Source organism: Drepanopeziza brunnea (assembly GCF_022702325.1).
Source record: "Drepanopeziza brunnea f. sp. 'multigermtubi' strain 214-2 chromosome Unknown ctg1, whole genome shotgun sequence".
NCBI classification, from domain to species: domain Eukaryota; kingdom Fungi; phylum Ascomycota; class Leotiomycetes; order Helotiales; family Drepanopezizaceae; genus Drepanopeziza; species Drepanopeziza brunnea.
In genome coordinates, this window is record NW_027094064.1 from 2,817,141 (window position 1) to 2,838,104 (window position 20,964).

At 36.2% G+C, this 20,964-nt stretch overlaps 3 protein-coding genes across 3 annotated transcripts; all 3 read left to right on the top strand.

The window, feature by feature from the left end:
• Window positions 1-2,374: 2,374 nt before the first annotated feature.
• L3040_000501 (uncharacterized protein) lies at window positions 2,375-5,797 on the top strand (the record flags this gene model as incomplete). Its single annotated transcript, XM_066155178.1, has 8 exons — window positions 2,375-2,516; window positions 2,598-2,738; window positions 2,793-2,915; window positions 2,979-3,119; window positions 3,174-3,263; window positions 3,335-3,409; window positions 3,486-5,158; window positions 5,267-5,797. The coding sequence occupies 8 exons, from the start codon at window positions 2,375-2,377 to the stop codon at window positions 5,795-5,797; spliced, it is 2,916 nt and encodes a 971-aa protein (XP_066013224.1).
• A 3,068-nt stretch (window positions 5,798-8,865) lies between these two features.
• L3040_000502 (uncharacterized protein) lies at window positions 8,866-9,489 on the top strand (the record flags this gene model as incomplete). The annotated part of the gene is made up of 1 exon (XM_066155179.1): window positions 8,866-9,489. One exon carries the CDS (start codon window positions 8,866-8,868, stop codon window positions 9,487-9,489), a length of 624 nt encoding a protein of 207 aa, XP_066013225.1.
• A 1,090-nt stretch (window positions 9,490-10,579) lies between these two features.
• On the top strand, window positions 10,580-11,870 carry L3040_000503 (uncharacterized protein; the record flags this gene model as incomplete). The annotated part of the gene is made up of 6 exons (XM_066155180.1): window positions 10,580-10,827; window positions 10,878-11,066; window positions 11,239-11,353; window positions 11,403-11,650; window positions 11,706-11,779; window positions 11,860-11,870. The coding sequence occupies 6 exons, from the start codon at window positions 10,580-10,582 to the stop codon at window positions 11,868-11,870; spliced, it is 885 nt and encodes a 294-aa protein (XP_066013226.1).
• Window positions 11,871-20,964: the final 9,094 nt, after the last annotated feature.

Genomic DNA, 20,964 nt, shown 5'->3' on the forward strand with positions numbered 1-20,964 from the left:
TGGGGCCCTACGGAGTTTTGAGTCCTCCTTACGGAGGAACCCACGGAAGGTACAAAATTCTGCCCCTCCTTATAAGGAAACCCTATAAAGCGTGGGGTTACTCTATAAGGTTTATATACATAAAAATATGCATATGCATAATTATTAATCAAGTTTACTAATCACATTTACTAATCACATTTACTAATCACATTTACTAATCACATTTACTAATCATATTTACTAATTACATTTACTAATCAAAGACTTAAAGTAGTAGTTAAATTTATTAATTATAAAGGCCCAAAGGTTTAAAAGACTCGTTCTTTAGCCTAAGTCTATTAGTTACAAAGAGTTGATAAAGACCCGTCCTTCTGCAATTACGTAGAATACGTTCAACTCGATCTCCGCTTTTAACTCAAATTCTTGCTTATAAGCATAATTCAAATAAATCTCGTCTGACTTAAATAGCTCTTTTAGCTTTTAGCATTTATTGCTTTACTTAAACTCATTTTCATCCGAGAACTTAAGAGTGAAGCGTTTGTATACTAAAGTGCTATCGATAATAAAGAAGTATAGCATTAATAGCTCTTTTAAGATGCTTTTAGCTTCGGCATAATCGCTATCGAAAAGCTTAAGAGTAAGATCATTTAAAATCAATCGAACCTTAATATTCTTATAAGTGAATTGCTTTTCAATTAAGTTAAGAAAAAAGACAAAGTGATCGAGGAAATAAAAGACTTAAGCGCTCTCTTTTTAAATAAAAAATCAATTAGTAATTATAATATATAAATGTTATTATTAACTTTATTAGCATCGTAATGCTTGATACCGAACTCGTCGATAAAACCTTTGCGACCTTTTCATTCGTAATCGAAGCCGATTAGTCTTAAAAACAAAGCGGTATCTTCTTTGTTATAGCAAGTAAACATTGAATTAATAACGTTATTATCAATATAAACGATTACGAAATCCTTATAGCGACCAAGTATCTCGTTAATTAGCTTATTACTACCGATGCTAAAAAGGTTGACCTCGATTATAGCGTTATAAAAGAAAAGAATCGACATTGCTAAATAAAGAAAATGATTAGCTTAAAGTAAAGAATTAAAAAGCAAAGAATCAAAAAGAAAATAATTACTTAAGTTAAGTATAATTATAATTAAGTATTAAAGTTAATTAAGAAGTTAAGTGTTAAAATTAAGAAGTTAAAGTTGAGTATTAAAGTTAAGATTAAGAAGTTAAGTGTTAAAATTAAAGTTAAAAAGTTAAGTGTTAAAGTTAAGAAGTTGAAGTTAAGTGTTAAAGTTAAAATTAAAAAGTTAAGTGTTAAAGTTAAGGTTAAGAAGTTGAATAAAAAGTAATTATAATAATAATGAAAAAAAGAAAAGGAAAAAGAAAAAGAACGAGTACTTATATAAAAATAAAAGTATAATCTAATCGTAATCGAAGCATTGCTTCGATTCATCAAAAGTAAATTATAATATTTAAAATAATAAATCGACGCGGAATAAAGAAAATAACGCGTTTTAAAACAATAAATCGACGCGGAACAAAGAAAATAACGCGTCGCTTAATAATAATCGATGCAATGCTTCGATTCAATAAAAGTGAATTATTGTCACCAACGGTGACCTAAGATAAATTCCAGTAGTTATGGTGGTGATGAGTAATCCAGTAGTTGTGGTGGTGATGAGTAATCCAGTAGTTGTGGTGGTGATGAGTAATCCAAGGGTTGTGGTGGTGGTGAGTAATCCAGGGGTCCTGAGGTTGTGGTGGTGGTTAGTCATCCAATCACGTGAGACTATTCTATACGGATCTGGCAGGATTTGTGAGCGTGCCAAGACTTTTATTCCATGTCAATCTATTGAACTTTTTTCGGAACGGGTCGGCCCGAATTAAATATGAAACACAGCTAGGCTTAATTCAGCCACCGCCATCAATTCTGCCGCATATATCGTCGCGTCACCTTGATACCCTTACGCGTAACGCCTTGATTAATCAACAACTTGACCTTCTCAACAACCACTTTTATTACAATATGGAGACGAAACTTTGTACCAACCGCAGATGCCTGCTAAAAGATGTTTTTCAGCCTCTCTTGTCATTTCAGAACGACGATCAAAGCAAAGTATTCGCTACTTGCAAAGGTTGTAGAGATGGGAATAATGCTAGGCTATCTCTTTTCAGATCGAAACATACTCTTCCTCTTAATGATAGTCAGCCAGCAAAAAGACCTCGAGGTCGACCTCGACGTGCTCCAATTGCAGCTTCTCCATTACGAGCCTCTCCTCGGAAATCGCAGCGCTCACCACGATATTCCCCATTCAAGCTCGGTCACCCTCACCCTTCGCAGCGTACCCCTCGCAAATACCCGCCTGGATCTTCCCCTACAATGTTGCGCAATCCTGCGCTTCGGCTCAGCCCGCCCTCACCATCATTACGAAGACATACAGGTTCCACGCGTGGGCTTGCCCGAGGTGGTAGGATGGGTGGCATAAGTGGTAGCATGAGTGGTGGCACAGGTGGTGGCATAGGTAAGTCCTTCCAGCCAAGTTACTAGGGTTACCGGAGTTACCAGAGTTACCAGAGTTACTAGAGTTACTAAAGTTACCAAGGTTTCAATTCTACGGCCCAGCGCACCCAGGATTCAGGTTTTGATGGACATACATACGGTGATTCTACGCGTGGGCTTGCCCGAGGTGGTAGGATGGGTGGCATAAGTGGTAGCATGAGTGGTGGCACAGGTGGTGGCATGGGTAAGTCCTTCCAGCCAAGTTACCAGAGTTACTAGAGTTACTAAAGTTACCAAGGTTTCGATTATACGGCCCAGCGCGTCCAGGATTCAGGTTTTGATAAATATACTACTACATACGATGATTCTACGCGTAGGCTTGCCCGAGGTGATAGGATGGGTGGCACAAGTGGTGGCATGGGTAAGTCCTTCTAGCCAAGTTACCAGAGTTACCAGAGTTACTAGACTTACTAAAGTTACCAAGGTTTCAATTCTACGGCCCAGCACACCCAGGATTCAGGTTTTGATGGACATACATACGGTGATTCTACGCGTGAGCTTGCCCGAGGTGGTAAGATGGGTAGCATAAGTGGTAGCATGAGTGGTGGCACAAGTGGTAGCATGGGTAAGTCCTTTCAGCCAGGTTACCAGAGTTACTAGAGTTACTGAAGTTACCAAGGTTTCGATTATACGGCCCAGCGCGTGCAGGATTCGGGTTTTGTTGAGGGTTCATACGGTTCTATACGTAGGCCGCCGCAAGGTAGCATAAGTAGGCCCCTCCAACCAAGTTACCAGAGTTACCAGAGTTACTAGAGTTACTAGAGTTACTAATTTGCTAAGGCTCACTTCTTCCGAATCGGCGCATTGGATTTGCAGCAGAGTCTGAAGCTTTCCAAAGAAGCTTAGGCGGTCTAGGTATGTTACCCAAGTTACTAGAGTTACCAGAGTTACCCAAGTTACCTAAGTTACTAAAGTTACTAATACTAATTAGGTTCTTCTAATATGCGATCCAAGCCCACCGTTTTGATCCCATACACTTTGCCACCACTCAATGTACTCAATACGGATAACACGTCTTCCTTTGAAGAGGTTCCTAGTACTTTGCCACCGTCCTATCAACCACAGCGAGACAATAACCAAGAAGAGGACTCTGAGGATGATGAACTCCCACTCCCGTCTTCATCCCCCTTAATGAAAGGGCGAAGAGGTCGTCCAAGAAAACCTGCTGTTCGCATTCCATCAGAATTGCAATTGCGTCGTGGCCGTCCTAGAAAACAAATTTCTAGCCCATCTCTTCCACAATCGTCTAGCATTACACGGAACCAAATGTTCTCTTCTGATTCCGGATCCGACCTAGAAGTTACCGGCCATCGCTCAAACGCTTTAGGGCAAGGTCGTGAGACACGTGAGGCTCGAAGGATCCAAGCCAATATCGAACGAGAGAACCGCATACAGCGAAAGGATGAACGAAAGGCTGCTGAAGAGGCTGCTTGGGCCGAACAAGAACGCCGCCGCACCTTCCAGTTCCAAGGGTCCATCCCTCTCTCGGACCTATCACAACCGTATGCTACTCCAGCCGAATACAAGCCGGCGGTTAGTAGAAAAGAATGGAAGATGATCCAGGATTTTCATTCGACTATGGGAGCTATCCAAATGGACCTCTGCTCTCGCTGCAATGAGAGATGGTTCGAAATGAGACTAAAGGTAGTCCGCGGCGATCTTATTTGTCACGAGTGTAACCGCCGTGATAGATTTATCAAAGAACCGGATCTTCCTGGGCAGCCTTATCTCATGACAGCTGGCAATAACATGGACCCAGGTGAGGTGCCGGATTACTTGCCGAAGCTTTCGGCATTAGAAGAAGCGTTGATCTCACCGTTGCATGTTAACATGTCGCTTTGGCGCCACCGCGGCCACCAATATAAGTACTCGGGCCACGTGGTAACCTTTGCTTCCAATAACGCTAAGTTCTTTGAAAACCTTCCTTTGCTGCCTGAAGAAGTCAACGTAATTATTCTCAAGCCGAAGGGTACTGATGAAGACCCTCGGATCAGCAGGCAGTTCAAGAAGGAATGCCGAGTTCGGCGCTTTGCAATCCATATCTGGCTTACCTTCTTGAAGGCAAATAATCCTGAGTATATTGATATCAATATAGACTGGGACCTAGTGGATTCCTTGCCCGTGGATGAAGATATGAGAGAGCGGGTCACAACTATTGAGGACGAAACACCTGAACAGCCTTTACCAGGGACAGCGGCTCCAGCAGCTACAGAGTCATCGGCACAGAAACGCCGCCGCTTGCGCCGAGAAGCTCGCGGTAATCTTGAAGAAAATTCGAGCGAGGATGAAGCTCTTGCAGACGATGAGAATGCCCTACCTGATGTAGGGGATCACTTGGATCCTGACGATGACTTACCTGATGATCAAGAGCGTCCTCCTTTAGAGACCACCGTTCCCGATTTGAATCCAGATACTACGGAATCCAATCAGCTCCTTGCCCAAGTCAATAAACTCGCATCGAAGCAGCATGTTTTTGCCTCTGCTCCAAGCCAGCGGTCCACCCCAATCTCTGAGCTAAAACCTAATCAAAAGCTCTTTAGTTTGGCCTTTCCTACACTTTTCCCTACCGGCGCAGGCGATTTCCATACTCAACGATTCCGAAAGGTTAGTATGAAGGATTATGCTGAACACTTAATGAGGTACCGCGATGGGCGTTTTGCGACCCACTCTCGTTTCCGGTTCTACCTTTTCAATATTCTGATGCGCCTTGAGGTCGCAAAAGTATCCTCTTACTTTGTCAAGTCTCGGAAAGATATCAAGGACTTAGGTATTGATGGTTTGCGAGATCAATTGGAAGAGCAGCCAGCCCTCCTCAATCAGATCGTGCGCTGTGGGCAAGCTATCGATGGCACTCGTCCTTTTTGGAAGAAGCAAGGCTATCAGCTAGAAGCATTGGCCAAGTCCCAGCCAAACGCTACAGCAGCTTTTCTTACATGGAGTGTTGCGGACATGCAATGGGAAGACCTTCAGCGCCATCTTCCTCGGTATGATGAATATAAGGCCGCCAACCAAGCTGAGCGAGCCAAGATAGTATGGGTCAATGTCCAAGAGAACCCGGCTATCATTGCTCATTACATCTACATCCGTTGGCAAGCCTTCTTGCAGGACATCCTAGGTCATTATTTGCCGTATACTGATTTTTGGGCACGATGGGAGTGGCAGGACCGTGGCTCGGGCCATATCACGGTATATTTTGGTTGGAGGGCAGACCGAACGATGCGGGCGAGCCTGGACCTGGTATGAACTTCAAGAAGGACGATTACTTTCGTATTCTGGACTTCGTCAGCTTTTGGGAGGATTATATTACCGCTTATAACCCTGATGCCACTCGTTTACCAGATCTGCAAAACCCCACCTCTCTACCCTTCAGTATGATCAAGAATACCGTCGATCAACTCACTGCGTTAATTAATCGGATGCAGATCCATCGCGTTTGCTCAACCAAATACTGTTTACGCAAAAACAAGGATACAGGAGTCCTTTCTTGCAGATTTTACTACAAGCGCCCTATGCAGCCGACAGCTGATTATAATCGAAAGATCAATCCTCGCAGGTATCAATTCGCCGCTCAGCGCAATCATCCTTTGCAAAACCCTTTTTCACCTGTTTTTGTATTAGGCTGGTTAGCCAACACGGATATACAGCCTGTATCCAGCCTCAAGGGTCTCTTAGAGTACGCCTCCAAGTATTGCTCTAAGCATGAAAAAGAATCCGACTCTTACAGAGATATTGTCAATGTGGTGCTAGAACACATCAATGCTAGGGCTCCAGCCCTTTCGCTAGTCTCTAAGATGCTTAATAAGCTGCTAGGAGAGAGGGATTATAGCGCCCAAGAGGTTTGTCACTTGCTCCTTGGGATCAATTTGACTAAATCCACTCGGAACTTCATCAATTTGGATTGCCGACCAGATGAAGACAAGAAGTACCAAGTGGAATTAAATGAGTATGGATTAGAACCCAAACTCTCTAACCTTCAGCGGTACCGACAACGCCCCGAGCGAATCGAGGAGGTTACTCTTTTGGACTTCCTTAGGGTCTACGATATATACACTTGCAAAAAGAAGAATTTTTTACGAAAAGGCAAGCCTTGGATCATCAATTACTTCCCTCAATACTCAAATATTGAGGTCCACGACAATTATGAGCACAACGCACGCACCCACTTAATGCTGCACCATCCCCACCGAAAAGAGGACGACTTACTCACTGATGTTACCGGAGAGGAGCATCCGACATTCGCTTTAGCTTATAGCGCTTGCAAGCGCCTTTGTCGAGATCCTCATGGCGATTCTTTGCATATGCCCGATTACTACGATCCTCCTTCTATAGCTGACGAGGAAGATGAGGCTGGTTCAGACGATGAATACGACATGGAAGGCCCTGAGCCTCGAGACCGTAATGATATTGACGCAGGGGAAGAATGGAATTTGCGCAACCCTCGGAACCCTCGTATTATGCTTATAGACGAGGACGACATATCGAACCGGCCTGAGGATCTTGCTTATAATTGGGATTCACATGTTGGCAAATATAATATTCTATCCACCCATGTTCGAGATTGGAGAGCTGCTGCAGGAGTATCTGACATGCGGGTTAGCGCTACTCGAGGTTGTGACCCTGAAAGGCTTTCCGATGAACAGAAGAGGTTTTACCATTCTATAGTAGACCACTATACTATGGTATTACTAAACCAGACCCCTCCACAGCTGCTAATTCATCTCGACGGCAAGGCTGGCACGGGCAAAACCTACTCTATTTTAGCTACCTGCGTCCGGCTCCAAGATATGGCGGATGAAGCTGGCAAGCCCAATCCAGTCATCCGAGCAGCGCCTACAGGTGTTGCTGCCTTTGGCATCGCAGGAGCTACATTACATTCATTATTAGCGCTACCAGTCAAACACCATTCTATGGACAATTCTCCTGCCACCCTCCAGACCCTCCAAGCGAAATTCAAGGATTGCAAGTATTTAATCATTGATGAAAAGTCAATGATTGATTTAAAAGACTTCGCTCGAATTCAAAGGCGCTGTGCCCAGATTTTCCCTGAATCTCAAGAGCCATTTGGAGGTCTGAGTATTTACCTTTGTGGTGATTTTTACCAGTTACCGCCAGTTGGAGGGAAGTCCTTATTTGTAACCCACAACCTTTCGCCGGAACAAAAGATCGGTCAGTCTTTTTATCGATTATTCAACAAAACCATTCGATTTGAGGTCATCATGCGTCAAGAGGGCGAGTCCTTGGAAGCTATCAATTTCCGCAAAGCCCTTTTAGAACTCCGAGAAGATAACCTTTCGGTAGACAGCTGGGAACTCCTCATTTCTCGAGCTAAAATGAATATCCGGCCGGCTGATAGAGAATCTTTCAAAGATGCCCTTCGTATTTACTTTACGAACGCGGAAGTGAGAGAATACAACCACGAGCAGCTAAAAAAGCTGAACGCGCCTATCCTAAGACTCAAGTCAGAGAATACGGGCAGCGCGAAAGCTTACAACGCTGATTGGAAAGAAGCTGAGGGCTTAGAGCAAAGCATTGATATATGTATTGGAGCCAAAGTGATGTTGAATCAGAATCTCTGGACAGAAATGGGGGTAGTCAATGGGTCTATAGGAATAGTTAAGGATATCTTCTGGGAGGCAGGCGCCAAACCACGCGAAGAACTGCCACAAGGCATTATGATGGAGATCGAGGATTATACTGGTCCTACCTTCGAAGAAACTGGATGGTTCCCAGTATTTACCGTCGATCGAGACTTTTTTTACGACAATAAGCCTTGCAATCGTCGGCAGCTCCCTCTTCGCGTGGCTTACGCAATCACGGTATACAAGAGTCAAGGAATTTCCTTGATTAAAGCAGTGATTAGCTGGGCTGGGGCTGAATTTGCCCATGGGCTACACTATGTATCAGCTTCTAGGGTGAAGACTTTGGCGGGGGTTATGTTTGAGAATGTGTTTGATTTTTGCCGCTTCAAGAAGAAGTCTACTAGTACTAGTATTGATCGGGATACAGATCATGTGTATCGGGGGCAGCCTGCACAGCGGTTGTAAAACGTGTAAATATATATATTTGTGTATTATACAAAAGTTACAGAAGTTACAAAAGTTACAGAAGTTACAAAAGTTACAAGAGTTACAGAAGTTACAAGAACCAATAAGAAGCCTCTATTCCTCGCTTAATTCAAACAAAGGCTCATTGCCACGTGCATTTAATCCTAGTAGAATACTTTCTTTGCATTCAAACACTTTACTTTTACGACATACCAAAATCAAACAACACACAGCAATCAACCATTCATCGCCTTTCCTATTGCCATCATGAATACGAAGCAAGAGAAAGAGAGTACTACCAACTATATTGAAAAAGGGGAGCTTGAAGAAGGGGAGCTTGAGGAAGGGGAGATTGAGGAGGGGGAGATTGAGGAGGGGGGCATTGAGGAGGAGGGGGAAATTGAGGAGGAGGGCGACATTGAGGAGGAGGGCGACATTGAGGAGGAGGGGGATATTGAGGAGGAGGCTACTACACCACCACCAAAAACTCTTTTATTAGAGGACCTTTACTACGCAACCCCACAACGCGCTCCTATAGCACCATCATCCAGCTTGCCACGCCATCGATATGAGTCACCCGATCTCTTCGGTAGTGACGACGAGATGACCCGCATTATGAGTGAGATCAACCCTGAAGGACTCATCGATACCCAAAGCAGCCAACAGACCAATGATGATGCCCAGGGCGATGATAAGACACAAGATGATGCTCAGGGCAAACAAAAGAGCGAAGTGGGCAAAAAGGAGGCCAGGATATTATACCCACGGATCTTTCTAGGTTCATATACACGATGTATAAGGACAAGAAAATATACGACGATCCCGAAGTACACCGCGCCTTCAAGCAGATCGAGCAATCGAACAAGATCAAGGCTAAAGCGGAAGCATTAGATTTAGCGCTAGATTTGCCCCTTCCTCCATTCTTTCCAACCTCTGGGCCAGGCATGGATACGATCTATCAATCTCTACCGCGTCCTACGCCTCTCGCACTCGCCCAGCTACCTAAAGGACCCATCAAAATCGAGTGCACCAAGTGCAGCAGCTTCCGCCCATTGCTATACTTCCCTATCCTGAACACTGGTCTGCGATTTACTACCTGCCTGGATTGCTGTTACCAACGACGCTACGAGCTGGCTAAGGAGTACTTTATTCGGGATACAGCTCGGAAGTGTTTGGTTGGCAATTTAGCAGATGTGATGATGTCGGAATATACGGCGAAATTGGCGGACGAACCTTGTTGGGGCTGTTTAAGTCTATTCCCATGGAGAGAGCTGGATAACTTACATACCTGTTATCACTGTCGCAATAAGCGGACCTTTTGGCGCTTATGTGTTTCAGATGGGCGTATAAAAGGGGCCATTCAAAGCTTAAAAGCTCACGCAAAGATCGAGCTTAAGGCTCACCGATTGATGGCCATAGAGGAGTATAAGCTCAACGAATTATGGGATGTACACCAATGGTTTATTGTTAAAGGTGGTTGTATGGCTATTGGCAATTGATCAAGGGTAAACAATGTATTTAGATTGTAATTTTAATTGCGCCGAATCAACTGTAACTTTTGTAACTTCTGTAACTTTTATAACTTGATAATTTTATATGATTATGCATGCCAAGCCGATGGATTTGGCAAGAGCGAAAAATTTACCTATATTATAAAAGTTATATAAGTTACAGAAGTTACAGAAGTTACAGAAGTTACAGAAGTTACAGAAGTTACAAGAGTTACAAGTTACTTTATAAAATATAGTATAGATATACTGCTATACCGACGAATACGGCAAGTATGAGAATTTGGCTGAGCACGGACCTTTTTGAAAGGTGAATTCGTCTGTCACTTTTGAATATTTACTATAACCCAAATATTCTTCCTAACCTCAACATCAACATCAACATCAACCTCAACTCCAACCTCAACCTCAACTCCAACCTCAACCTCAACCCCAACTGCAGCTACAACTACGATTACAACTACATCAGCAATATGATCTCACTCCGCCAGCGCAACCTTCGAGACGGACCTTATACAGGGCGGGTGGGTCGGCCGGATCCGGCCTATAGGCGGCAGGTACAACTACTTCGCAGGCAGCAGTGGCTGCTTTTACACCCCCTCCCCCCCCCTCAACAAGCCTTGCCTGTTGCCTTGCCTGTTGCCTTGCCTGTTGCCTTGCCTGTTGCCTTGCCTGTTGCCTTGCCTCTTGCCTTGCCTGTTGCCTTGGTTGAGCCCGCGGTGTAAGTGATAAGTGATATATTCTAGCTACCTACGCTAATATTATATATAGATTTAATCAGGACGACGATGATGAGAATGAGCCAATGATCTCTCGCTCTCCTTCCCTCTCCCCCCTTCATACCGTCCCCGCCGTCCCCGCTGCTGCCTTGCCTCTTCCCTTCTCTCTCCCTCTCCCTCTCCCTGAGGTTGAGAGAGAGGTAAAGGAAGATGAGGTGATAGAGGATTCTGGGCCCGCAATGTAAGTCATCTTGAGATCAAGTGATACATTCCCGCTACCCACGCTAATGATATATATATATATAGATTCGAAGACGACGACGATATGATTGAGCCAATGATCTCTCGCTCTCCCTCCCCTTTTCTCTTCGTCCCTTCCGCGCCATCGATTCCTATCAGCGTCCCGGCTCCAGCCTCGCCCCGGCTCCTATATTCTTCGCCGCCGCCGTGCCCCCCCCTGCTACGCCACCTGCCACCCCTCGCCCTACAAGCTTTGGACCGATCCTACCTTTACAATGGGGCACAAGCGTAAGTATATTTCACATCCTTTATTGATGCCTATTGATCAAATCAATAGATGTTTGCGTCCCCGCCGGCCGTTGGTGGGGGGACCCCCCTTACTAGGGCTCAGCTTGAACAAGCCCAATCGACTGCCGGGTTTGCGCGGCTCCCTTGGGCCTGGACTACCCAAAAGAAGAACAAGGACCCATACACGCCTTCCGCTATAAGCATGTGGTGGTCGTATGAGCAATCGGACTTATCAAAGCTCCCCCCCCCTCGCCGTGCTGTCATCGGCCACGTCGGCCGTATCATGGAGACCGAATTGTAAGAATTACCCTCCCTTATCTTCTAGCAACCTTAGGCTAATACAAATATATAGGGGTGAGCCAGTGGACCCGCCTTGCGATGCGTGCGCTGCTGCCCGCCAAGAGTGCTGGGCATACTCTTCGGCCGGTAGGGCACAAATATCTAATTCGGGGGATGCGTGTGCTCGCTGTCGGTGGTCTCTTCGGAAGTGTACTGCGTCTAAAAAGAGCCCACGTAAGAAACGTGGACCTGGACCCCCTTCTCCTGCTCGAGACCTTCCCCCCCCCCCCCCCCCTCCTCCAGGTGCACCTCCTACAGCTGGGTTAGAGATTCGGGTTTAGACCCTCTTTAATGCATATTCTTGGACCTGATAACTCTTATAACTTTTGTGACTTGTATGATCTTATAGCCTTTGTAACTTCTGTAACTTTTGTAACTTCTGTAACTTTTGTAACTTCTGTAACTTCTGTAACTTTTGTAACTTCTGTAACTTCTGTAACTTCTGTAACTTCTGTAACTTCTGTAACTTCTGTAACTTCTGTAACTTCTGTAACTTCTGTAACTTTTGTAACTTCTAATATTTTCGTAATATAAGTAAATATATAAATATGAGTAATAAAGGGGGTCCGGGGTCTCCCCGGTATAAAAATGAAAAGATGAGTAATAAAGGGGGGTTCAAGGGGTCTCCCCTTATAATAAAATATAAACGCGATGATAACTTTTGTAATTTTTGTAACTTCTGTAACTTCTAATATTTTCGTAATATAAGTAAATATATAATTATGAGTAATAAAGGGGGTCCGGGGTCTCCCCGGTATAAAAATGAAAAGATGAGTAATAAAGGGGGGTTTAAGGGGGTCTCCCCCTTATAATAAATTATAAACTCGATAGTTTTTAATATAATAATACTTTTATATATATTTACTTTTATTTTACGATCTATTTAATAAGTTTGATATTTAGCAAAACATAAAGTCCGATATAATATTATCAACGGGCTAATTATTAATTTTATAAAAATCTAATTTAATAATATACTAATGAGTAATTAGCCCGTTGGTGACACTACAGAGAACTTGGTCCTCTGCCCTGGTAATATTTAAAACAATAAATCGACGCGAAACAAAGAAAATAACGCGTCGTTTAATAATAATCGATGCAATGCCTCGATTTAACAAAAGTGAATTATAATATTTAAAACACGAACTCGACGCGGAACAAAGAAAATAACGCGTCGCTTAATAATAATCGATGCAATGCTTCGATTTAACAAAAGTGAATTACAATATTTAAAATACGAACTCGACGCGGAACAAAAAAAAAACGCTTTGCTTAGTAAATCTAATTAATAAATTTAATTAATAAATCTGATTAGTAAATCTAATTAGTAAATCTGATTAGTAAATCTGATTAATAAATCTGATTAATAAATACTATACGAAAAGAAACTTTGCATACTGCACGTCTTTTTGCTACACGTGCTTAGCTCGGCTATAGCTTAGCTATAGCTCGGCTATAGCTCGGCTATAGCACGTGCTTTACCGTACGTAATCTAATTAGTAAATCTAATTAATAAATGCTGTACAAAAAGAATTAACGTACTTAAAGCTGCTATACGTAACTTACGTAAAGCTGCTATACGTAACCTACGTAAGGCTGCTATACGTAACCTACGTAAAGCTGCTATACGTAACCTACGTAAGGCTGCCACACGTAACCTACGTAAGGCTGCTATACGTAACCTACGTAAAGCTGCTACACTTAACGTACCTAAGGCTGCTACACGTAAACTACGTAAGGCTGCTATACGTAACCTACGTAAGGCTGCCACACTTAACGTACCTAAGGCTGCTACACGTAAACTACGTAAAGCTGCTATACGTAACTTACGTAAGGCTGCTACACTTAACGTACTTAAGGCTGCCACACGTAAACTACGTAAGGCTGTTATACGTAACCTACGTAAGGCTGCCACACTTAACCTACTTAAGGCTGCCACACGTAACCTACGTAAGGCTGCTATACGTAACCTACGTAAGACTGCTATACCTAACGTACTTAAGGCTGCTACACGTAACTTACGTAAAGCTGTTATACGTAGCGTACGTAAAGCTGCTATACGTAACTTACTCGTAAACTATAGTTTACGGGCTATATAGCTTTACGAATAACTTAACTTTATTAAAAAACTTAATAATTATAAAAAGAATCAGCTCTTTTAAAGTTTAATAAAAGTAATACTTATAATTAAAAGAATTACGTGCACTAATTAATTAAAAGGTTTTATAATCAAGTTAAAAGTCTTTTGATTAATATAATATTTTAAGCGAAGCATATTAATTGACCCGTAAACCATAGTTTACGAATGAACTCTTCTTTTAACTACTATTACCGGTATTCTTAATTAGCTAGCTAAAGTCGATATAAATATATTAATAATAATAAAAAAACTAAAGATATCGATAAAAAAGAATTTAATTAATCATTGTAATCAATTGTAAATAAGTAAATATAAAAACTTAATAATATAAAAAAAGCAATTTAATAAATAAAATAAAATTCGTTAATTATAAAACTTAGCAAAAGCGATACTCTTTGCAATTAAACGCTTGATTCCAAAAGAAGCTTTTTTCCTTTTATCTTATACTAATCCCGCTTTATCATCTTCTTTTTTTTTTATTCGTTTGCGCTTTAAAGTTGATAATAAATTTATAATTCGTTCGCTTATAAAAGTATTAAATTTACGGTCGTTAAACTTATATATAATAATTAACTTATTTTGACTTTAAATAACGATTAAAAGAGTTTTAAGTTTCGAAATATTAAGTTTCGAAGTTTAAGCGGCATTTAAAGTTCTATAAGATAGCGAAGCCGAGTCCGGTATTTTATTAGCTTCTTTTTTACTTATTATCTTTTTATTATTTTGCTTAAAACTTAATATTTCTTTTGCGTTAAAATAATTTTATCGAGAAATATTATTCGAATCGTTTTGATCGCATAAATTTACTATCGTTAATATTTAAGTTAGAATTTATATCTAAATAAAAGCGTATATTATATAATATCGTATTTCGTTGCATTTTATTTTTATAATTTATATAGCGTTTAAAGCTAATCGATTCGTTCGTACCGTTCGAATTTGAATTTTCTAAATCGTTTTCGTTTTTTATATTATTAAAAACGTTTTAATTTATATCATTTTAAGTTTACTTATCGAAAAGTATATCCGTAGCTACTTTCGATTGATTTACTTTGCTTGGTTTTCTTTGTAAAGAATATAATCGATTTGCTACGACTTTGCTTTGAAAAGCGGAAGAATGCGCTTTATATAATCTTATATAATAGTTAGTAAATCGATTAATAAATCGATTAGTAAATCGATAAAAAGTAAAAATATCGCAAGTAAATTAACTTACTTTTTAAATGCCTTTCGTAATTTAAAGATTTTCCGTACCGTAGCTATCGCATTTTAAACGAAATATTTTTATCAATATCTTAAAACCTATTTAAGTTCTCTTTTATTTAATATAATTAATAAATATTTATGAAATTAATATTATTTAAACTTACGTAATTTTCGCACTTTAGCTTTTAATATTATCAATTTAACTTTTCGTTACTTAAAACTTATTATTCGAAAGTCTTGATCGATCGTAAGATTATCGTAAGCAAAGATATATTTAAAACAAGATAAGCTTTGAAATTAACGATTTTACTATTTTTAAAACTTTTGTACTTTTTATTCGAATTCTTTTTTAAGTTGATCTTTATTTAAATTATTATAATTTATTAAAATCGATTCGAATAAATGCCGAGCTTTATTTAAGCGAGTATTACACATCTTAAAATATAAAGCAGTTATTTCTTTTGCGATTGTTAATAGCGATAAATTATTACGACGATAATCGCAAATATCTTTTATAATATTAAATACTTTTTTTACGCAAACACTAGTTAAAGAAATGCATAGAAAATCTTTAGCTATTCGAGCTAAATTAAAGTACTAAAGCTTAAAGTTTCGTTAAGAAGTTAAAATCTTTCGTCCGTCGACCGTTAAACTTAATTAATAAAAATCAATAAAATTAAAGTTTTGAATTAAAATTTTAAACTTACGAACTAAAAGATAATTATACACTTTCGACGATTCGTGATTTATATTTTCGAAAAAAGCTTATAAAAAAAAACTTAATATTAATCTACCGCGGAGTAATAAAGCGGCTATCGGTTAACGATCGATTGCTTTAATATTATTAATACGTTAAGTTATAGATATTAAAGACTTATAATATTCGTTAAAAAGCTTTTCGAATCTCGCTCGATATATTGCAGATTAATCTTTACTTTCGTAAAGCTAAGAAAAATTTAAGTCGAAAGTCTTTAGCTTAATAGCAAGATATAAGATTATCGCGAAAGCAAAAATATCTTTTAACGGCTTTTGCGTTTTCTTATAATACTTATTTAATTTCTCGATAGCATTAATAACGCTTTTTTTTAATTGTAAGATCTATTTAAAATCATTGCGATCTTCTTTCGAAATCTTTATATATTTAAACTTTAATCGTACTTATGCTTTATTTAAACGTTCGAATATTTTATCGAATATTAAAAATCCGTATTAAATAATAAGATTAAGCTTTTTACTTAAGTGCATAATTAAAAAGTGAAACGGTTAAAAGATATCGATTAGCTATAAGATTTGCTTTTATTAAATATCAGATAATTTAAAAATACTTATCTTATCGATCTTTATATAATATTTTTAAATAATATCTTTAAGAATTATAAATCGATTAAGCATATAAAATATAGAATCTTATTTTATAATAACATTTAAAACAAGCTTTAAGCTTTTCGTTAAAAAATGCTTTAAATCGTTAATAAAAGCTTTTATCGTTTTATTAAATCGCGATTTTCGAAATTAGCTAGCTGTAATACATTTAACAAACTTCCGAACTTAAATACGTTAATTAATAATTAATAAATATAATTAATAAATATTTTTTTTTAAAAAAAAAACTTATAATCGCAAGTGTATATGCAATCTTTCGTTTATCGCGTCTTCTTGCTCTTTTTAGCTCGTTTATATTAAAATCTTCTTTTTAATGCTTTTTTAAGCTTTCGTTCGTTAACGATAATCGCGATTCGAGCAACGCTTTAAAAGATAATTGCAAGACGTAAGTTATATACGAAATGTATAGAATCTTTTAGCTTATAAAAAGCTTTTTTTTAAATGCATCTTCGATGCATTTAAGCAACTCTTTTATTATTATATTATTTAAAGATACGTTATCCGTTATAATCGCGATTATCTTTTTTATTAAGTTTAATTTAATAAAGCGTTCGTAAATAATTCTTATTAATTTTTTTTTTATATAATTAAACTCAACGTATATAAATCTAAGTATAAGTTAAATCATATATTAATCTTTTATAATTGCAGTTCCGATTATGCATATAAAAGAATAGCGCTTAATGCTAGACTAATAGTTTAATAAAATGCTAAGTTTTTAATTAATTAATAAATTGTTTAATAAATAGCGATCAATTTTTAAAATCTTATCGTCGAAGTCTCGCTTAATAGTTAAAGCATTAAAGAGCTTAAGATATAAGTTTTGTAATTCGTAAAGAGATTTCCAATTCGAGTTATTAATTATTCGAAACGAGCTTCGCGTAAATAATATAACATTTAAAACACTTTTTCGAAATGCTGATTTTAAGTTTTAATACGAAAGCGTTCTTCGTAATAGATATGTTTATTTAATATTGATTTTATTATTTATTAATTAGATTTACTAATCCGATTTATTAATTAGATTTACTAATCAAATTTATTAATTAGATTTACTAATCAAATTTATTAATCAGATTTATTAATTAGATTTATTAGATTTATTAATCGAATTTATAAATAAAAACAAACGTATCAAATTGCGTTAAAAAGATTTAAATCTTAATTAAGTTTGCTAAAGCTTTTGTTTTGGCCTATTTACAACGCGTTTGCAAACGTCCGTTTTCTAATGATCGGCTAATGCTTTCGTTTTAAAAGCTTTTAGCTTCGGATGCTTTAAAGCTCGGTCGCACTTTTTATAATATATTATAAGCTCTTTTATTGATTTCTTAACTGCTTGAACGAATTTAATTTATATAAAAGAAGTTTTCTTTTTATTCTAATCGATTCGCAAAGGATTTTAATTAGCCTTTTGTTATTAAGAATACTATAAGGTCTATAATTATTAAGTATTAAAAGTCTTAATCTTTTTAACGTTTTAAATATAATATTGATTAGAACATCTAATAGTTGCTAATAGTATTAGGCTAAAGAAACTAGTTATAGAGCTTTCGAACTTTTGATTTTAAAATAGATCGGTATTTTCGTAAATAATTAAAGTAATTTAAGATAAAAACGAATCAGTAGCTTGAAAAGACATGTTTAAATTCTAGCGAATTTGCTATTAAACTATTGATTTAAACTTATATATTAACGTCTTATATACTTGAATATTATATAATATTATTTTATAATTTAAATATATTTTATTAAGTTAGTTTATTTTTAAAAAAAGTTTTGCTTATACTTAATTCTTTTTAAATAGCATTTTTGCGAGCGTTAAGTTTTAACTAGCGGTTTTTTTTTTTTATCTTTTCATTTTTTTTTATTTCCTTTTTATTAAAGCTTAATTATAATTATATCTTTTAACGCTTTTAAGCTCTTTTTATTTAAGTTGACTATTACGAATAGCTTTTTTATATATAGACTTTAATATCGGTATATTTATATCGACCTTAGCTAGCTAATAGTATTTAAAAGAGTTTACGAGCCACTTAATATGCTTCGCTCAGCATATTATACTAATTAAAAGACTTTTAACTTAATTAATAAACTTATTAGTTAGCTAATACGCGTGATTCCTTTTAATTATATAAAAAGAATCAGCTTCTTTAAATCTTAAAAAGCAATTAGAATTTAAATACTTTTATAACCGAGTATTTTGCAATTACAAGTACTTTAACGACCGTTACGAAGTTACGAATACATTCTTTAATCGCTTCAAAAGATTCTAACACTTAGCTTTTTTCAACTTTTACTTTCGATAATTATTAATTTCAAATTCAAATAATGATTTTATAATCTTCTTAAGCTTTATATAATCCTTTCGCTTTTTTATAAATTTTTTAAATAATCGCTTAAGGTCGTTATAACAAATACTTATTTAAATTTATTAAAGTTTAATTAGTATATCAAGATAAAGTGCTTATAAAAATCTTAATTTAAATATAATCTTTGCAGCTTTCTTTTCGACTGCTGCTATACGGTAAATAAAATTAATATAATCTGATAAATATTAAAAATAAAAGCGTTTAATTAAAAATTTATTATATAAAACGATAAAACACTTTATAATCGTATTAACTTATAATTATATTTATAAGCTCGAATATCTATTATAATTAAAGAATAAATAAAAGAAATTCATATTTCAACGGACGCTTGCCGATTTATTTATAAGTGCCGTTTTATTATTTATATATTAATTAAGTTATTAATTTATTAAAGATTGCAAATTAATTAAACTCGATCTTTATTAAAGTAGATAATGAAACTTATTATTCCTTTTTTATTAAACGAACGAACGGTCGAAACGCTCGGTGTATAATAAAAATGCTAAACGAAAAAAAGCGTAATCGTAGCTAATTAATTAAAATAAACGAATATCGAGTTAAGCGATTTTTAAATAATAGCTATAAAATTAAGCTATCTATTAAATAGATTAATAAAAACGAATATAACGACGGATATTATAAAATTAGTATTGTTAGCAAGCAAAAGACTTTTTATATATAAAAAGAAAGTATCGCAAAAAAAGAAAGTAATAAATTCGATAGCTTGCGAAGGCCTTTTGAATTTCATTATTATAAATTAATAAATGAGTTTATATAAATAATTTTAAAATCGTTATTATATTAAATAAAATATATATATAATTAACTTTAAATATAATTTATAAATGTAAATATTAAAATAATTTATTAATATATTTATATCGATTTTAAATATAGCAAGTCGATTAATTCTTTTGATTTAAAACTTTAAAATGTAACGATTTTAAGCGATTACTTAAAAGAACTTACGAAAGCGCAAAGGTTTATATAAAAGCTTAAGAAAATTTTAAAGTAATAATTTAAAATTAATAATTACCGAGTGTAAAAGTCGAAAGTAGTTAAGGTTTATATATACGAAAGTAAAAGCGCTAAAGACTCGTAAACTATAGTTTATAAGTCAAAAGCAAAGAATAAAAGAATACGAAAAATACGAAAGAAAAAAAGAAGAAAGTAGCTTAGCGCATATAAAGTACGTTTAAAAGACTTAGCGTATCGTTATATAAAAAACCGACGATTAGTAAATGTAATTAGTAAATATAATTAGTAAATATAATTAGTAAATATGATTAATAAATATAATAAGTAAATATAATTAATAAGTATTATTAATAAATATAATCAATAAATAAAATAAATAAAAGTATTTTTATAAAAAATAAAATTTATAATTAATCGTAAATTCTATTTTATATAAACTTAAGCATTAAGTTTAAGAATGATTTCAATTCCGTATCGCTATCTTTAACGCCGTAAAACAACTCCGGAGCTAGCTCGTCCTTTTTTTAAATCAATTGCATAACGCGTTGAAATAAAATAAGATCGCAATCAGCTTCTTTAAATTCAATATTCTTTTCGAATCCTTTTATATTTTATTAAGCGGCTAGACTCGGTAATTCGTATTTAATCTTATCGGTATTTGCTTTAATTTTAACTCGCTAATACTTCTTTTTATTAAAAGAAAAGTAAACGTAAAAAAGCTTGATTAAATAAAGATTAAAAGTTATAATATTAATTCAATTGATTAAAAGCATAATAAAATGAATTTTTACTTAGTTCGTTTTAAAACCGTGCTTATTAAGTTTTAAACTATCAATTTAAAAAAAGCTTTTTTACTTTTTAAATTAGCAGCTCGGCACTTTATTAATAAAGACCGCGCTATACTTTATTAATAGCGACGAAATTGCTAAACGGTTATTATATAGCGTGACTTTATATTATTAGCAAAATATAAATATTTAAATAAAATAAAAGCTTACTTATACGTGCTAACATGCTAATTGCCGAATAACTTTTTTTATCTTTTTATCGGTAATCGAAACGTATTTATCGCGAAGTATATTATTATTTTTTTCTTCGTCTTTTCGTAAATTAAATTCTTTATAAGCTTTTTCGTTTAAATTAAATGCTTTATTAACTCAATCGCTATTTAAGTATTTTTTATTATTAAATCT